General features: G+C 41.1%; 1 protein-coding gene across 2 annotated transcripts; it reads right to left on the bottom strand.

The window, feature by feature from the left end:
* Positions 1-677: 677 nt before the first annotated feature.
* TMEM175 (transmembrane protein 175) lies at positions 678-15304 on the bottom strand. 2 transcript variants are annotated; one of them, XM_056325041.1, is made up of 10 exons: positions 15085-15304; positions 14529-14567; positions 13334-13431; positions 11296-11347; positions 9989-10024; positions 8688-8771; positions 7886-8050; positions 6474-6552; positions 5188-5329; positions 678-4644 (listed from the first exon to the last, which is right to left on the bottom strand). In XM_056325041.1, exons 1-10 carry the CDS (start codon positions 15250-15252, stop codon positions 3981-3983), a joined length of 1527 nt encoding a protein of 508 aa, XP_056181016.1. In that variant the 5' UTR covers positions 15253-15304; the 3' UTR covers positions 678-3980. The 2 variants fall into 2 exon arrangements, with proteins under 2 accessions (XP_056181016.1, XP_056181017.1); XM_056325042.1 differs by lacking the exon at positions 11296-11347 and having other exon boundaries at positions 15085-15183.
* Between the last annotated feature and the right edge of the window lie 2665 nt (positions 15305-17969).

Here is a 17969-nt window from a genome sequence, read left to right as displayed (position 1 = left end):
AGAAGAAAAGGAGGAGTAGATGGCATCATGCAGATGCCTGCAATAAAATCTCGAATTATAAGCATTAAAAGAGATCTGTGTGTTTTCTTCTCACCACAAACACAATTTATCTGTGTTCCATTCAATAGCAACAAACAAATGGATTGCAGTTGCCTGACACTATCCCGATTAACCCCACAGGTTACCAAGCTGAAGGCTGAAAACCAAGTTCCTACAGTGAATTTAAGCTTTGCACACTACTGTCAAGCACCCTCACACTGGAAAAAATCAAACTGAGCAAGTTCAAAATTCCTGGTGACTGACTTTATTTTACTGAAAAATCCAATTGCAAGAGCTGCTCTTGGTTAATCAGATGCCAAACTATAGCTTTGACTATGTCTGCTCCAAACTTGTATGGAAGTTGAGTCACTGTAAGAAGCATGTTCCTAGTAAGTTGTAAGAGAACTATTTGCACTAACTCAGTTGTTTTCAAATGCAATAGAAAAAAGTCAACTATTTACAATGTTTACAGTGATTAAACGCAAATCCTGTCTCTGCAAATAACTCCAGCTGTTACTGTTACTCTTTTAAGCTCCCTATGTTTATCATTAGTCTGAAGGCTCCAAGCTGAAACTGCATCCTTCAGCAGTCTTTTTTTCAGCTAGCACCATTTGTAATGGAAGGCAAAGATGACGGTGTTGCAAGTGGCAGTTACCACCTTTTAAAGTCTTGAATGGATTAATCTTGAACATGAACCCATTAACAAGGCCAACCAGTCTGAGCAAACAAAACAGCTGTTATTATGGAATCACAGTTGTGAACTAAGAAACAACAGACTTCTCAAGTACCCTACCATGCATAACCACATTTTGTCCAACCTGACCTCTTCAGTTCAGGAGGCAGTTGTTCCTGACTGGCAGTACCAGTACCATAGGCAAAAAATTTCAGTGTCATTAGAAGAGAAGTTTTACTGCAACATTTTACTGCAATTTTACTTCCTTGCTTCCAGGAGATTTTATGTAATTAAAACTATTGTTCTGGCAAAGGTGGCCAGCAACCTCCTGGACTTAGGAAAACTGTCATTGTCACTGGCAGGTCAGGTCAAGGGAGGTGACTAGTTAAAAGCATATCCAGCGTGCTGTCTCCAGCTCTCCCCTCCTAAGCACAGGAAGGGCATGGACATTCAAAGGCCAGTCCACCAAAAGGCAATGGAGATGACACAGGCACTGGAGCATGCTCATACAAGGAGAGACAGAGCTGGGACAATGCAGCCTGCAAGAGAAGCATCGGGGGGGATCTTGACAACATTTATGAATCCCTGATGGGGAAGAGCAGTGACTGAGCCAGACTCCTCTCAGTGGCACCCAATGGCAGGGTGAGAAGTGATGGCCACAAACTGAAATAAAGGGAATTTCTTTTATGTGGGGAAAAAAAGGGGAAAAAAACCCCTTCTTTTTACCCTAATGACAACTGGGCATTCTAACAGGTTGACCTGTTGAATGGTTGTGGTGTCACCATCTGTGCAGATGCTCAAAGTCTGACTGGACTCATCTCTATTTTAAACAGGAAGGTTGGACTAGACAGTCCCCAGAGGTCCCTTCCAACCTCATCCATTCTGTGATTCTGGGATTATCATAATCACTACAAGTGTTTCACTTTAATTTTTCTGGAGACAAAAACCTGTGGGGTCATTAGTAATTCTGTAAAGAACAGCTAGGTACAGTTAAATTTGGGAATGTTCTTTCTACCTGTGAATCACACAATTCAGATTAAGGCCTCATTCTGAAATGTGGTTTGTTTCTGCAGTTTGGTAAATTATTACCGAAATTATCAGAATGATCCTAAGCCAACCCTGTTTATACAAAACCACAGGTCAAGTTTGCCCTGAAGTTTAGGTTCTGAGATACTACCAAATTTGATTTGAATAATGGTATCTTGACTACATGCCAAAAAAATTATATAATTGTTCTTTCTGCAGAACAGATTACTCACTTGCAAGTGGGGTAAAAAAAAGAAGGAAAAATGCACACCAGTACAGTATCTTGTAGTATTTTTATGTTGCAATTCACTGCTCTTTAAAGCACCCCTGTGTGAAACTCCTTGGTCAGACTCAATTTCAGATCTCATTTCCTTCAAGTACCACAGAAGTAGAATCAACATATTTTGCATACCATTAAAAGTGTCTGGGTGTTTCACACAAAATCACAGAATAGAAGAGGTTGGCAGGGATGATTTTGAAGACAAAAAAATAAAAAGATCTCCAACATAATTTTAATTGTAGACATCAGATCTAAGTTTCATCTGCAGAGCAGAAATAAAGGACTAGAAGCTTTGTTTTTTCACTGATTGAAATTTATTACAAATACACATATTCACTGTTTATTATGTGCCCACTGCATATGAGAAACAAAACCATATAGAACTAAAAGTGCTTTTAATAAATATCAGGAAAACTCTGTGATACACAACACAGTGCAGAATTCTACTGCAAGTTATTTAACTTCAACCAGGTATAAAACCCCTTGAATATGTGAACATACTTTTTTCACAAGAAGTACGTAATGCTAACAATTACATACTAGTACCAAAGTACTTCAAACCAAAAAGCACAAGCGCTTTCAAGACTGATCTCAACTGAAATGAGATATTTGAATTTGTTTTCACTAACAATCACTCCAGGCATACTTTGCAACAGCATTTTTAAGTTTTTCTTTTAGAGGAACAACGAAATCCCTCAAATGCCTTTAAATACAGCATTAAAGTTATCAGGCACTAAGACAGTTCAAGACACAAACTAATGGCTCTGCAAAAAGAAATGCAAAGGCTTCCAAAGCAGCCAGAGGCTAGATCACTTTGCCCACTTCTTCTGTACAGTTCTCTGCAGGGTAAGTGTGAAAAAACTGCACATAAAAAAATTCAACATGTCATAGACGGGAACTTCTACAGGGTTAGTTTCTTTTGCTGTCTTGCTGAGTCTCAGAAATCTGTGGGATCCCTTAGTTAGACTCTGCTTAGGGAAAAACTCATCTCCCTTACCTGATGGGTAACTCTTAGGCAAGGCAGGAACATCTCATATGCTCTCTGAATGTGACATCATGCCTTCAGAATAACAGAAGGATGCTGCTTTTAGCAGGCATGAAAACCGACACAAAAAGCTTGAGAAATCAAAACCTTTCATTTCAGATAAGCAGCTGCTTCAAAACTGAAAATAAATTTACCTCTAATCCCACAGCTCTTTGAATCTCTTCCCTGGGAGATATTAAAGCTAGTTCAGACCTTGGATACATAGCCACAAGAATCCTCATTTATTAAATACCATCTTTTTTTAAAAGAACAGATGTGCCTTAAGAACTCGTGTTCAAGTAGCCTGGAAGACTCCATATGGGTCACAATTGCAACTCCCTTCTAAACTCACACTCAGAGCCATTCAACAAAAGTTTTCAAAAAGCTATCACAAGTTTGTGACTATGCAGAAGACATTGTAATCGTTAAACAAATAGTAAAAAAAAAAAAAAAACCACCAAAAAAACCCCCCGCACCAGCAACCTGTATGCACGAGTGTTTTAACACCATGCACCATCCAGAAATCCAGAGGTCTCCATGTCTCCCAGATCTCACTCCCTATGTTACATTAGCACAATCAGCTTCTATACCTGTTTTTGGCTGCCATGATGTGGCCACATGTCAGAAAAGTGCATTTTGCTGGGCAACTGTCTGTGCAGTTCTTAATCAATCACCACTGCAGTTACATGTCAAGCAGCAATTTTTCCAAAAGGGTAACTCTAAAGGAAGGGCAACATGCTTTTCTTTGTATCCCCTATTCACCCAGTGTTTCCAGTTATGGGTTTTGGAAAAAGGGTCTCAAGCACGACCAGCTAAAAATTAAATATCCCCCAGTTATGCCCAATGCAGGCATTAGTTTAGATCAACATAATCCACACATGAAGATAATGTGAAGAACCGAAGTTAATGCCACAACTTCACATGCACTACATGGAAATTTAGGACAATGTTTCAGTAGGAGACAAACATGCCTCCTCTTCTTCTGACAGTACAGCCTTCCGTCTGGAGAGGGACACCATGGACTTTATAACAGCTAAAGAAATTCTAACAAAAATGCGCAAGGCAAGAAAAGCAAATGGGATTACAATCTGCATAAGATGGAAAATTGCTGTGCTAAATTCACTTAACAAGCACGTTAGAAAGAAGGCCCCAAGGCTTACACAAGGGTAGAGAGCCAGCTTGGCAAACATGAAGGCATGCTCGTTGCCACCATATTGAGCAAAAGGATGCAAAGTTTCCCTTTCATGGAGGAGAGCTGTAGTCCATATTGCAAACTGAAATATGCTGGCAAAGAAAGTGATAACACAGCTGACCTGAATGGCTTCTAGTTCGTTGTGAGACTTCTCTGCAAATTCACTGGTCAGTTGGTAAGCTAGTGGAAGCCCACCAATGAAAGCCAGTGAAAGTATGTTAAGCAGTTCCATTAATCGTGTAGCTTTTGTTACATAGAGGAAAAGTGAGTGATGGACAAACCACAGGAGACCAATTGTTACAAATGAGCCAAAGTAGGCAAGGTAGTTTGGCCCATATTCACTCAAAGCTTCAAGAAGGCTTCCATGGAACTTCTCCCTTACTTCTCTGGGATCAGGGACGTTGTCTTCACTGTGGAGAGAACACTTTCTTTGCATATTACTGTTATAAAAACACACCTGCAGCAACACTGAACTGTATTTCTTTACTGTGAGCAAGCAGGAACAACAGAGGCCCACTCCATAGCTCTCTAATTTGTAACTTAAAAATAGCATTTCAAATAACAGCTCTGCAAATAAATCAGATCTGAAAGGAAATCTGAAAATAAGTTGGCATTCTTTAGGTTAATGCAATAAAGTTGCCACAGTGACTAAACAGCTTTTGTTGATAAAAGCCCTTTATCTGAAAACACAACTAAGCAAAAAGGACACTTTCTTCTTCAAGACTCCCCACCCCAATATACATTACAGGGATGATCACTTCTGCTGAAATATGGGCATTAGAAGTGTCTTTTGTTTGTGTTCTGTATCTTTCCAGAAAATCATACTTAAAGTAACCACTGCAGGTTTTAGAAGTCAATGTTTGGTTAATTTTATTTCCTCAAATATTGCATACAGACAAATGTTAGTATTGTATTTAACAACACAAAGTGTAAGAAGTAACACAAAGCCTTACCATATATCCAAAATGAGCAGGGTTGCTACTATAGCATAGACTCCATCACTGAATGCTTCTACCCGTTCCTTACTCAGAGGCTCACTGAGGTAAAAAGTGAAGGTTTCTAAGCTATGGTGTTCCTCTTCTTCCTCTCTCTGACCTGGAAACAAATTCAGACGCTTACTAATGAAAGACAAAATCAGGTGGTATAAAACAAAGTAGTTAAACAACCTACTGTGACCTCCCTTTGTCTTTCTTCCCACCTGCCAAAAGTATTTCTGTAGAAGGGAGGGTGCCATTCATTCACACAGCTGTCACTCCACTTTTTTCAGCAGCTGTGCCTCTCCCTTAAGCTCATGTTGCATTCAGGACAAGTGCTTCAGGGACAAAAAAGCCCTGTCCTTTAAACTGTATGGCAGACTGTTTCCACCAAGTGAATAATGACTCAAAGGTCTAATTGAACAAAATGTTTGAGCTAAACAGATCAGATGCTGTGCCAAAGACATGATCTGTCCAAAGACATGATCTGTTCAGCAGTTCTGTGGTCAGTTTATATTGCTATCAAAGAGGAACACTCCACCTTTTGGCCAAGTAGGTTGCATGTTACCACCTTTTCCTTTATTTTGGCACTGGCAACTTCCTTCTCAGCAGAGTTTAAGAGCAGCTCTGGCTGTTGGTGTCGTTGTGCAACTGTTAGTGCTGACACAAGGAGGGCAGAAGAACATAAGCAATGAGCATGAGGGAAGGAAGCATCGATTTAGGCTGATGTAAGCAATGTGTGAGGACCTTTAGACCATAGCAGTTAGATTAATGAGATGTAACACCCTAAACAGTTAATTACCCTGAAGAAGTTTGATTTATAGGTGCTCTTCTTGCCAGTTTGAACATGTGGGAACATACAGTATTGCTGGGAAGAAAGCGATACAGGCATAGAGCTTGCTTCCTATATTCTTCAGTACCCACCTTCCCTTTTTAAGAGGGAAAAGGAATGGATGGCCTGCAGCCATCATTCATGTACTTGTGTGTGTGGGCACGCATGTGCATGTTCAGGACAAACCAGAGAAGTTTCGCACTCAGAAATCATCTTTGAATGTGTTCTGCCTTACACAAATCTTGTCACAAATTAAGGGAAACCAAGGAGCAAAGGAGAAACTGTTTGGAAGCACAGCGATAAACCCCAAAATTATGTTCCAAGCCTGAAAATGGAAGTAGAACTAAAATTACTTCATAGCAGGCCATTTGGATAACATGTTGACAACCTAGTAACATACCTGAACATACATACAATGAATATTGTTACTCACCAACAATCCTGGTTTTACACCATGCAATGAATCGAGTGAGATGTGGAAAAACAATTACGAGCCCAAGAAGTACATAAGACTATGGAGAGAAAAATGAACACAGTTTAAATTTAGTTATCAAAATATAAATTACCTTCCAAGTCTCATATGAAAATACTACTTCAATCTTTAGGTATAATCACATTGAGAAAAACAAATCTTGACTTTATGACATGGAAACTGCTCACCTGAAATGCACATGCACCTCCTGAATATTGCATGTGCAAACTAATACTGCTTTTTGATAGCTAATTTAGTACCAGTAATGAAGCAAGCTAAAACAGGAAGGGAAATAATTCAGCTAACAAAAATTCAGTAACGCCTTCTCTTTAGAAGCTGGAGAACGATCCCATGTGATCCTTATGAGACCCCTCCGACTTGAGATATTCTATGATTCTACTACTTGTGTCCCAAAGACATCACAGTGGTTCACAGGCTTTGTACAGGTCTAAGCACAACAGCAACTTGGAGACAATCGTCACTGTTATTAATATTAAAATATAATACACTAATAAACAAGGTGAGGGAGAAAAGGGAAGTCATGGTGTAAGAGGAGAACATATTTTCAGTTAAAATTAGGCCTTTTCACATTTGGACTTGTAAATGTCCCTTTTATCAACAGCAACCCAATTCCTCCTAAATCAGGGGATTATTTAAATACTGTTAATTCCCATGGAATCTTTCTCAAAGTTCAGTTCAATCCACCTTTTTCTAAAGAACAAGAGAGAGGAAAGGAAGCTCAGGATACATCCAAAAAACTAGATTTCAGTTCCAAGTGAGGGTTCTGAGAAAGATAAAAGCTGTTAAGTAGGAGCAACTCACTGCCATTTAATAAAGGTGGCAGAGAAAAAGGCTGTGTAAGAGCAGGCCTTAGGCGAAAACATTTGGTTTAAGATGCAGGCTGGTTAACTTTGCTCTGCTTATTCTGTTTGCTCTTACATCCTGAATTAGTGCAGCAATTACATTCACTTGTCTTCAATTTGTGCACACTGGTGCAATGTAATGAGTATTTCATATAACCTTTCACATTACCTCACTGACTTCTAATAAGCAAGGTGCTAAGTTACAGCTTAGAAGACCTGCTTCTAATGAAGAGAAGCAGTAAAAAAAATCAGGCGAAGCAAGTAAGGCTAATACTGTAGCAGAATATTCTTTCAAAACTATCCAAACTCATGGATCAAATTATGGATTGGTATCTGTGATTTCAACACCTTCAAAGCAAAACAGCAGCCATGATCACAACCCCACAGAGATGGCAACTGATAAAGTCTGTGTTATTTAGCATGGAACTCACTGTTTTAATACACAGTCCTAAATAATACAACTGTTATAAACTGCTGCATCAAGGTTTTCAGTTAGCTGGGAGAACTTACCAAAGGAATAAAGAAAAAAGAAAAGATGGCTGCTAAAAAGCATAAAACTGGTCCTCTTAGGATAATCTTTAAGATACGACGTTTATAGAAATTCTGATTTTCAGACACCTGTATCTCATGATTCAGTAAATGTGGGTGATAGAATCCATATACTACTATCACAGCCTGCAAGAAGAAGATAATTACTGAAGTTATTACATACCAATATATGCAGTAATGAAAATATAAAACTGTAAAACTATCAATCAACAAATTCCAAAACACTTTCAACCTTATCCACTCCTACATGGAGGGCTGGTCTTAGAAACTCTGAAATTTCAAAATACACTGCATGTCAAGATTTTGGTCTCCTCTGCAGAGCCTGTCATGACCATGTATCTTATATGAAAAGGAATTAAGACCTCCACAATAAGGAACAGAAAGCAACAAGGCACTGCACCAGGAGAAAACCAGTGCCATTGGACTGAGGCTAAAAGCCCATGTTCACTCAGCCATTGCTGCATGGCTCAGTAAGAACCTCAGCATAAATCAGTTGCTGTTTCCCCAAGGCATACTTAAAGAGTGGGAAAGGAATTACTATTCAGTGGATGTTAAGGCCCTGCCACTTCACAAGACAGTGGCAATGCGAATTTTCATCTTACGTACAGATATTGTATTATCACAACAGGCACAACTTTGAAAAAGAATGCTAAACAAACAAAAAGACATTTAGCAGTTTATATCCATAGTTGAAAAATGCTATTGTAGCTCTACTCAAGAAAATCTATTTAAAAGTGAAAACATAAATGGATAGCTCCAATACCTGTATAAGGCCAATGACAACAGCACAGACACTGAACAGGAAAATGCCAAAAGGTACCTCTGGAAAGGAGGCCATTAAGGAAAACTAGAAAAAAATGAAACTAGGTGAAATATTTAATTAAGAAGCTATGTAGGAATAACAGTAGAGAAAGGGAAGCACTTTTCATTCAATATAGAAGCTCAAAAACTTAAATAAGACTTTGCATTTCAATATAATTCCATGAAATGTAATTTCTAACCACAAATACATGCAGGCATCACAACCAAAGGCATCTGGAGAGGTGGCTTTGCTCTCATGTTGATACACCAAAACTCTCCGATGCTGTGTCTCCATACTAACTACAGACTGGCTTGCAGCTCAGCACAAAGTTTAACAGTGTTTTCAGTGGACAAGATGTTCATAGCTGTGAAAATTAATACGCAGACACCTTTTTGAATGTTTTAATTTCTCTGTCTCCATGGCCTCCTGTTATATTAATTTCTGCAGCTTCATTAGAGGAGGGGAGAAAAAGCGGGAAGTAGTATTAGGGTAACATTGACAACTTTAAAAAATTATTTCAGCTTCAAGGCAAAGTAGAAAGTATGTGCTCTTGCTAATAAAGGTAATTTCATTGACCACAGCCTTATCCTTTGCAGACTAATATATAATGCAGATATATCCACAGAGAAACAGGTGCCTGTCATATATATATATATATATATATATATGTTCTACACACAATAAAAGTCAAGATGCATTTTTGCTGGTTTGTTCTGTGAATATGGTGTTCAGCTGCAAATATTCTTGCAAGGTCTAAAGGTCATCTGACCAGAAATTATGCAAAACATCAAATTCACAGATTTCAAAAATGAATGTTTGGCTGCCAGAATGAACTTTACTGAATTAAGTCAAAAGTTAATCCAAAACCTGTCTAGATTACAAAAGGAAAATGTTCTGTCATCTAAAGAGGAGCTTGAAACACAGCTAGTTCCCTTACAAAATGCAAAATTCTCATCAGGCAACTTTGACATTTTTCAGTATGGCTACTTTTTTATAAGAAATCATGGGAAACGATAACTTTCCATGTTTATAAGTTCTCTTTTAGCATACCAGTTTTCTGCCAGGTCTATAACATGCAGTGACTGAAGGTTATAACATGTCCTCGTGAATTTTTAAAAAGTAAAGCTTAACGATTACAATGGATTCAGGGTTTATATTGTAACAACACTTTCTGGGTTTCTGAATATTTTGATAAAAGTCTTTCCAATTAAAGAAAGAAAAAAACTTTCTAATTTAAAAATATATTTTAGAAAAGTACTTACTGTGTATGGCAAGAAAGTTATGATCATCATACAAGCCTAAAAAAGAAAGAAGTGTACTGAAGCACTAAAGACAAAGCAGAGAATTCCCTCATTAAAGACATGTCCAGGTAATGGAACACAAACAGCTCAAATACTTGTGCTGTATCATGAAAAAACCCCACATTTCTGAGGTTGCTGAGCTTTGACTGTAACAAATGGCTAGTTCTGTACACATCTTCCATGTTTGCTATCCAAACTGTACAGGTTTATTTTAGTAAACACTACAGTTTTGTTAGCAATACCATGGGTAGAAGTTTGGTATGGTTCTTAACAGACTTCTTTCTACAGTAGCAATGCCAAAAGTACCACACCTCCTAAAGAGCTGTTTCTGATTGGTCACAAACATTAATTTCTGATGACAAATATTTCATATATAAAAAATCCAATTAAAAAAAAAAGAACAAAAAAACCACATCAAGCACAAAGAAATGCATTGCTTTAAAAGCTACATTACATAAGAATTACATGCCTTAAGCTAGTCTCCTAGCATTATTTCCTGTAGCGTTATCCCATGGAGTTTAAATGCAGTATCTTTATTACCAAAATTAAATTAACTGTGTAGTTGCACCGTCAGAGAACAGAATTTTAAACCATATCGCAAAAAAAAAAAAAGCTGAGAGCAAGAATATGTTCACCATTGCAGCATCCCATTACAACTATTAGTAACCAAGATATTACAGGGTTAAAAAACTTACTCAAATAAATGAAGAGTTTTTAAGAGATAAGATTTAGGCAAGTGTAAAGCTCAGAACACTGATTCAGGATTGGTCCCTCAGTGGCAGTTTTTGAAAGATCATATAATCCTCTGTTTCAAATAAGCTTCAGAATGACTTTCTAAGCAACTTAAACAAAGAAATGACTGAAAACGTAACTGTAAATCAAACCTACACTTAAGATATTTTTGCCGCAAAAGACATAGCATTTCATTTTCTTAAGCCTGGAGGACAGATAGTTCAGCTGGACAGAGATAAACAGAGGTAAAAAGCTTTTGCCATAGGTGCCTCTTCAGTTCCCTCAGATGACCTTCACTTCAACCTGTTGCAGAGCTTCTTTTGACTTATAGTAAACCATGCAGAAGTTAAAAGCAAGTTAGTTATCAATCATCCACTTTGGCAAGGAGTAATTCAAGCTCTCTGTATCTTCCTGACTTGGAAATCTGGTAGAGTTATGCTATGTAATTTAGAAACTTTTGGACATGTACATACAGACTTAAGAAAAAGTGACCTGTATTTGCTCATCAAACATCCAGCGTGTCTGACAAGACTCACCAGATTTAGAAGAGCGAGGACATCATCTATAAGCTTTATCACCTGAAACAACCTGGCAAGGCAAGGCAAGATATCATGAACAAGCCATCTCCCAAAATGTTTTACAACACTGTATAAAAATTGCACTTTTATAATATTATAGGGGAATGTGATTTAATTTCCTCCAGAATTTATGCAAGTAGTGCAGGTCTACCAAAACTCATTGGCTCAAACATGGCAGTAATTTGCTAGAAAAATTTGAAAAACGAGATACAAACAGTCAAGTTCAATTACGGAGTAGTTATTAAGAACCTCACTTCTATCTGAAGGACAAGTGGCATATGGTGTAGCAAACTGGCTTCCCCCTACCCCCACTCTATCCTTCCTCTACACCTGACTTTATATATAAACTTTGATGTAAACTTCACTGTTGTTAACAGCCAATTAATCTGTGAAGAAGTGATCCAGATGTTAGTTCTGATTGAGTCACACACCAAAAACCTAACAAGGCAGTGAGCTACAAATTGATATATTTCCTTGGAAAATGGAAGATACGGGGATGATTTGAGAGCAGGAGTTGATGACGATTCTCTGCAGGACTTGCCACTTCACTACAGGATTAAATGCAGCCAAGTCACAGGGTTTGGTTTGCCTTCTTCCATGGCAGTTTTGTTCCAGAACAACTCTTATCTTTTGCCACCTGGCAAACTGGGGACCGGACAGCCAGCAAACTGCTAGTGAGCTGCACAAGGCTTGGAGTCACATGAAAACTATCATTAACTGACAATTAATCGCCTATTTACTTAAACACAGGCAAGGCCCAGAACTAACTGGAGACTCACAGCCTGTGCTCGCTGCTCAAGCAAACGCTTCTGAAGCATGAACAAAGGCAGACTTTCACCAGCAGTCACTGTTCACTGCTCACACGAGAACATCAACAAGTTCATTTCATACTCTGATGCCAAAATAAACACACTGGCACCAGCTAAAAGGCTGACTTTTAGCTTGTCATGGGAAGCAATATTGTGTAGGGATCTGAGCCCTGCAGTAGCACTGCACAGATCTTCCAGAGCAGATGCAGATGTTCAGAGTCTCAGATTTTTCTTTGTCTCATATGCCATTGTAAAGAGCTATTAATTCTGATTTTCTCTAAGTTTTACTTGAGAGAACAGAGACAAGTTCACGCTGTTAGGGCCACAGTATTTTCAGAATTTTAAGGCTTAAAATTATTTCTACTGAAGATATAATGTAGTTCTTATTATGCAAAGAAAAATTAGCTTTTCTTCCAAACTGCCCCACACCTTGTTATTGAAACTCCAGAACCACAGAAGTGTCTCTTAGAAACGATAGAACCAATCGCCCTCCACCAAACCCTAAACTATTCAAAGGCTATATGCCTTAGTATTTACTTATGCAAAGAAAAGCAATGCAGTAAGAGCACTAGATGTGAAGTACCAGCTTCAAGTATCAAATTACAGGTTGCACACCTCTATTAGAATGCTGTCAATCCACTTAATTAAGGAAAGAATATAGTAACATTTGTAAATTTCGTAATTCACACAAAAACTGCCCTAATTCCACTGTGATGCCTGCATGTCAATTTCTTAACTACCACAACAGGGGCAGGTGACAGTGACCACAGCTCTATAAAATGCAGCATCTGCAACATCACTATTGATTTTGTGAGAAGCACTGCTGAGGACTAAGACAAGCTTTAGGCCAGCTGTACTACATCAGCTACGCAAATATTCCCCTATTTGTGTAGCATACAAAGTCATGCTTTTGCAGCATAATCAGAAGCTCAATTTCATCTAGAATATGAAGTAAAATGAAGAGTAACTCTCATTTAAAATATACAAAATGCTTGGTTTTCATTGTATCACTGTGTCAGTGGTGTAAGCATACAGTTATTCACTGCTTAGAGTAGCACTTCGTTACAATGAATTTTTGGTATTACCCAACAAAAGGCAATTCAGAAATACATCAGCAAGACAGAAATGTTACCTCCTGTCCTTTTAAACAATACTTTTAACTTTGGAGTTAAATACTGTGTTCCTACCTTACATGAGCTGCCCATGCCACTGTGACTATTAAGAAGGTCATCAAGTAGACTGCAATTTTTGCGAGAAGAAGTTGCTGAATACTTTCACCGAGTTTCTGAAACAGAAAGTGACACCCAGTGACAGAGAAATGAAAGGTAAATGTTACATTGTGAAATTATTAGCAACATCTGCAAATGACGAAGGGCATGCAGTCATGTAGCAGACTTTCTGAAAATGCCTGCCAAAAATGCTGTTCTTTTCCAACAATCTTTTCACTGCCATGCAGAGGAACTGGTTTATTAGACACCTGTGAGTATGCTGAAGTGTGTAGTTAGTGGCCTATGATGAACCAACATCTCTCTTTAATCTATAAAAGGGCTTCCCAATGTGATCCATTTACACACACTCTCTATCACACAGGTAACGTGACAATGCATTTCAGAGCAGGGCTGGCCACAAAATGGTCCTTTTTTTTCTTAGCACTGACTTCTGCGGTAGAAGCATCACACAGGTTTTCGTGTGATGATTGTTAACAAGGAACAGGAAGGCTTAACCACAACAGATTTTGCATGTACCACCACAATGGCTTAAACAGACTCATGTGGCTATTTGCTGTGTTAGGGATCATACTTGAGTTTCCTGTACTAAATGAGAAGAGATATTTGCATCTATATGTGTTTATAACAGCAGAAAAATAAATCCTGATTAAACAAAATCTTGTACTTTCTCAATTTATTAATTTACGTTTCCTAACATTCCTGGCTTTTTCAGATTTAATTTATTTTCTCTAGTCTTCTATTTCCACCTTTGCTTACTCTGATTGCATTTATTATTAACCCAATCTTAAAACCAGCATTTAGATTGCACTATGTAAGTGGTTTCTCTATGTGAGGATGTATTACCAAAACGAGCAGAGGCTTTCTGAAAGGTGTTTTAGTCAGACAGGCAATTCATTTCGCATTCAAAAGTGACTAGATAAATCTGTGGCCTACATTATACACCTCATTCAGGCTTTACACCACAACTTCTGCAGATTACACAGATCTTCAGTATTTAAGTTCTTCACGTCAAGTTCCACAGCTCCTCCCCCTATGGGAAGTTTCTGTTGGCTTTAGCGTTGCAAATCTGGAACTTGAAGTGGGGGTGCAAAAGTAGGATGTTACACGTAGTTGCAAAGACAGGGGAAACAGCAAAACAGAAGACGTACGGTACCTGATCAGGATGTATTTTTGTGTGAGCCACAGGCAAAATCTGAAAAAACAAAACCTCGTCAGTACAGGGCATTCTTTTCCTTACGGAGAGCTTTATTAAAATCCGGAAAACTTCAGGTGGCCGCTGATACTCCCGGGCCGGGCCGCTCCCACAGCCCGCGGTGCGGCCGGCAGCGCCGCTCGGCCGCCGCACGGGGCCCGCGCCCCCGCCCCGCCCCGCCGAGCGCTGCGGCCCGGGGGCGGCCAGCCGCGACCGCCGGCACCGGGCTCCCAGGCGCCCCGCGGGGCCGGGGGAACGGGCGAACACGGCCCCTCGAAAGCGCCGGGTAGACAGGCCCACGGCCCGCGCACGGGCTCGGTCCGGAGGGCCCGGTCCAAGCTGCGGCTGCTCGGGGGCCTTTTCCCTCACGACGCCTAACGGCGGGCCCCGCGCCTCCCCGCGGAGCCAGCCCGCCCCGGCCCCGCCACCCCGCCGGCGCCGCCGCCCGCCCGGGTCCCGCGGCAGGGCCAGACCCGGGCCGGGCAGGCCCCGCTCCGCGGCAGGGCCGGGCGCTCACCATCACCGTGGCGATGATAGAGAGCAGCGCATCGCTGTAGGCCAGCAGCCGGTGCGACGTCGGCGTGCTGCTTCCCTCCAGCTCCAGTCCCCGGCCGCGCAGCGGCACCGGCTCCGGTTCCCCCGCCCCGCCGCCGGGGCCCGGCGCCGCGGCTCGCGAGGCCGACATGGCCCCGGTGCGCTGCGCCCGCGGCGGCGGCCGGTGGGCGGGGCGGGAGCGGCGCGGCCCCTCCTCGGGCGCCGTGAGGCGGCCCCCGCCGGCCTGGCCTGGCCTGGGGGGCAGCGGCCTCCGGCCCCCCGCGGGGCCACGGCTGCCGGCCGGCACTCGGGCTTCTGCTGCCGGAATGCCGAAATCCCCACGAACCGAGGGTGCTTTCCCCTGGGTCTGGGAATGTCTGCCGTGACCTCTTGAAATCTGGAAGCCCAGGGCTGGTGCGGGTGACATGGGTGGGTGGGCACCGGGGGGAGCAACCGCGTTACAAATGGCGTGTCGGTGTGTTACCCGCCACCGGAGGTCTTCATAGCACATGTATGCACACCAAAGATTGCGCTCACTGGATGCTGTAGCGTCTGGAGATTCTCAGCTTTGTTTACAAATTGTATGTTAAAATCTGTAATCTGAATTCCAGCGTAACTTGTCCCCACCTGGGTTGGGTTTGGTTTGGTTTTTTTACCCGCCTAACCAACCTTGTCCCACCGCTTCAAACCATTTGGCATTTGCTCTGTCTGTCACCTGTCCTCTGGGGCTGTGAACTGGAGACTTTTGTTTTACGTTCAGGTGTTTATTCCATTGGCACATTTAGACCATGCCATAATGATAGTTTATTTGGCCCATGTAGGCCTTATTGTAGTTTCCAGCTGTGCTTTAACAAGTGATTCCAGCGCTGCTGCAAGGTGGTTTTGTTGCAGAGGAACAGCTGTGTTTTTTAAGTCTTCTGCTGTAACTGAAACGGAATTGAGGTCTTAAAGGAAACATGCCTGGATTTGTGAGAGGTTTTTGTCTGGCAGTGTCTTTGTCATCCTGAAAGTTGTATTTTCGGTTTCAAGAAAGCCTATTCACTGAATAATGGACTTCATAAGAGAAAACCAGAGAAAAGGCCGAGATTTAAATATCATGTAAAGAACGCAAATTACAGGGAGCAAAACCACAGTCTGATGGGGCGAAAATCCTCTAGGTTTGCACAAATTCTGATCTGAAAATACACTGAAGATACAGTTTAATTCATAAACAGTTGCCTCAGCTTACTGATGGGAGTTAGAAATCCAAGATGTTCTAGACTGAAAAGCTTCATGATACTGTGTTCTTGTAGTATAGGATGCTGCCTCCCGTAAATGGTAACTGGTTTTCCTCAGTTCCTGTATTAACTGAAGCTAAGGGTACAATAGCCAGATCAGAAATACACAGCTAAGTACGTACTGTAAATCGGAATGAGTTTGTTGTAGACTTTTGGGAAGGAAGAGCCCAGCAGATGTGCTAGAACTGCTGTGGAAATCTCTAAAATTCGTAACTAGGAGTTGGAAATACAATCTAGTAAATAGTTGGAAGAACCTGTGGAGACCACTCAGCTGTGCCCCAGTCTCTGCTCAAGAGAGATGTTTCTGCCTCTGGTGCAAGTCAGCTCTTAAACCAGTTAGGGTATGCAAGAAAGTGGGTGGATGTTGTAGACCTGCCTATATGCCAGAACTGATCAGCCTGAGAGTGTGATATGCTTGAAACTTCAGGTGGTCTTCCTGGAAAGAAGAATGTGAGAAAAACCAGGAGTCATGGCTGCACTCAGAAGCAGGAAGAGGCTGGAGGAAAGAGCTGAAAAGCTGGGATGTCTCATCTGGGAAAAAAGGAGCAGCCAAACAGCTTTTGACTAAGTGTATGAGGAGACTCTCATCAGGCATTAGCAGCTGGCCTTAGGAGAGAACGGGCTGGAAATCACCTTGGAACAGCTTGTTGGAGTGCCAGGAACAGTCCGGAGAGAACGACCTGAATACATTTGCCCATAAGAACAGCATTTCTTCCACAAAAGTTTCCTGAGGCAGGTAATGTGAATGAATGGCATTTTCATTTGGGGCTGACCTGAGTGGTCTGAGCTGGAACATACATTGTTCTAATAGAACCAATTACAGAAGACTTCAGCTGTAAGATCTCAGAAGTCAACCTCTTTTCATTAGCAAGTTGAACTGAAGTATTGTATAGATGATGAGAGAAAACAGCAGAACTGTGGCAAAAATAAATTGGTAAAACAAAAAGGGGCAAGACTGGCTGAAATACTGAATGGGTGTGCCAAATATAAGTAGAATATGCATGGACTTCAGCTGGGACAGGTACAGTTCTGTGGCTCCAACAGTAAATTTTTGTGAGGCCCTGGGATGCGGAGCAATACTGAAAGTTCAGCTGCTGAAGTGATCCTGCTTTTAAAAGGTCTTACAGTTCATCTCACTATTTTCCATAGCAGCTTTCTGAATCTGGTGACACTGATGGCTTTTTTTTACACTTGGTCAAGAAACATCAGCAGAAGAGGCAAAAGAAAACATGGCTCTGACAGATATTCCTTGAACAAATTCACTAGTGATAGATAAATCTTGGCTGGGACTGCTGCCTTGTAAAACACAACCCCACTGCCACAGGCAACAGAACAGCTTGTTTTTAACTGAATTTATTGCCAATTAATGAACTTTTAATTACTGATTCTAGTATTGAAAAGAAGACAAAAGATCACTCAGGGAGAAGTGACCTGACTTCACTCTGGACACCTCTCCTCCCCGCTTCCTGACTTCAGTCCCTTGAGTGAGGTGATGGGGAGCACGAGATTGGGTTCAGTGTGTTGTCATTGCTTTTCTTTTGCTCCTCCATGTTTCTGTCTCCGCTCCTCTGACATGGGCTTCTCCACCATG

Source organism: Falco biarmicus, chromosome Z, assembly GCF_023638135.1.
Source record: "Falco biarmicus isolate bFalBia1 chromosome Z, bFalBia1.pri, whole genome shotgun sequence".
Taxonomy (NCBI): Eukaryota; Metazoa; Chordata; class Aves; order Falconiformes; family Falconidae; genus Falco; species Falco biarmicus.
This window is presented reverse-complemented; position numbering and strand designations above follow the sequence as displayed.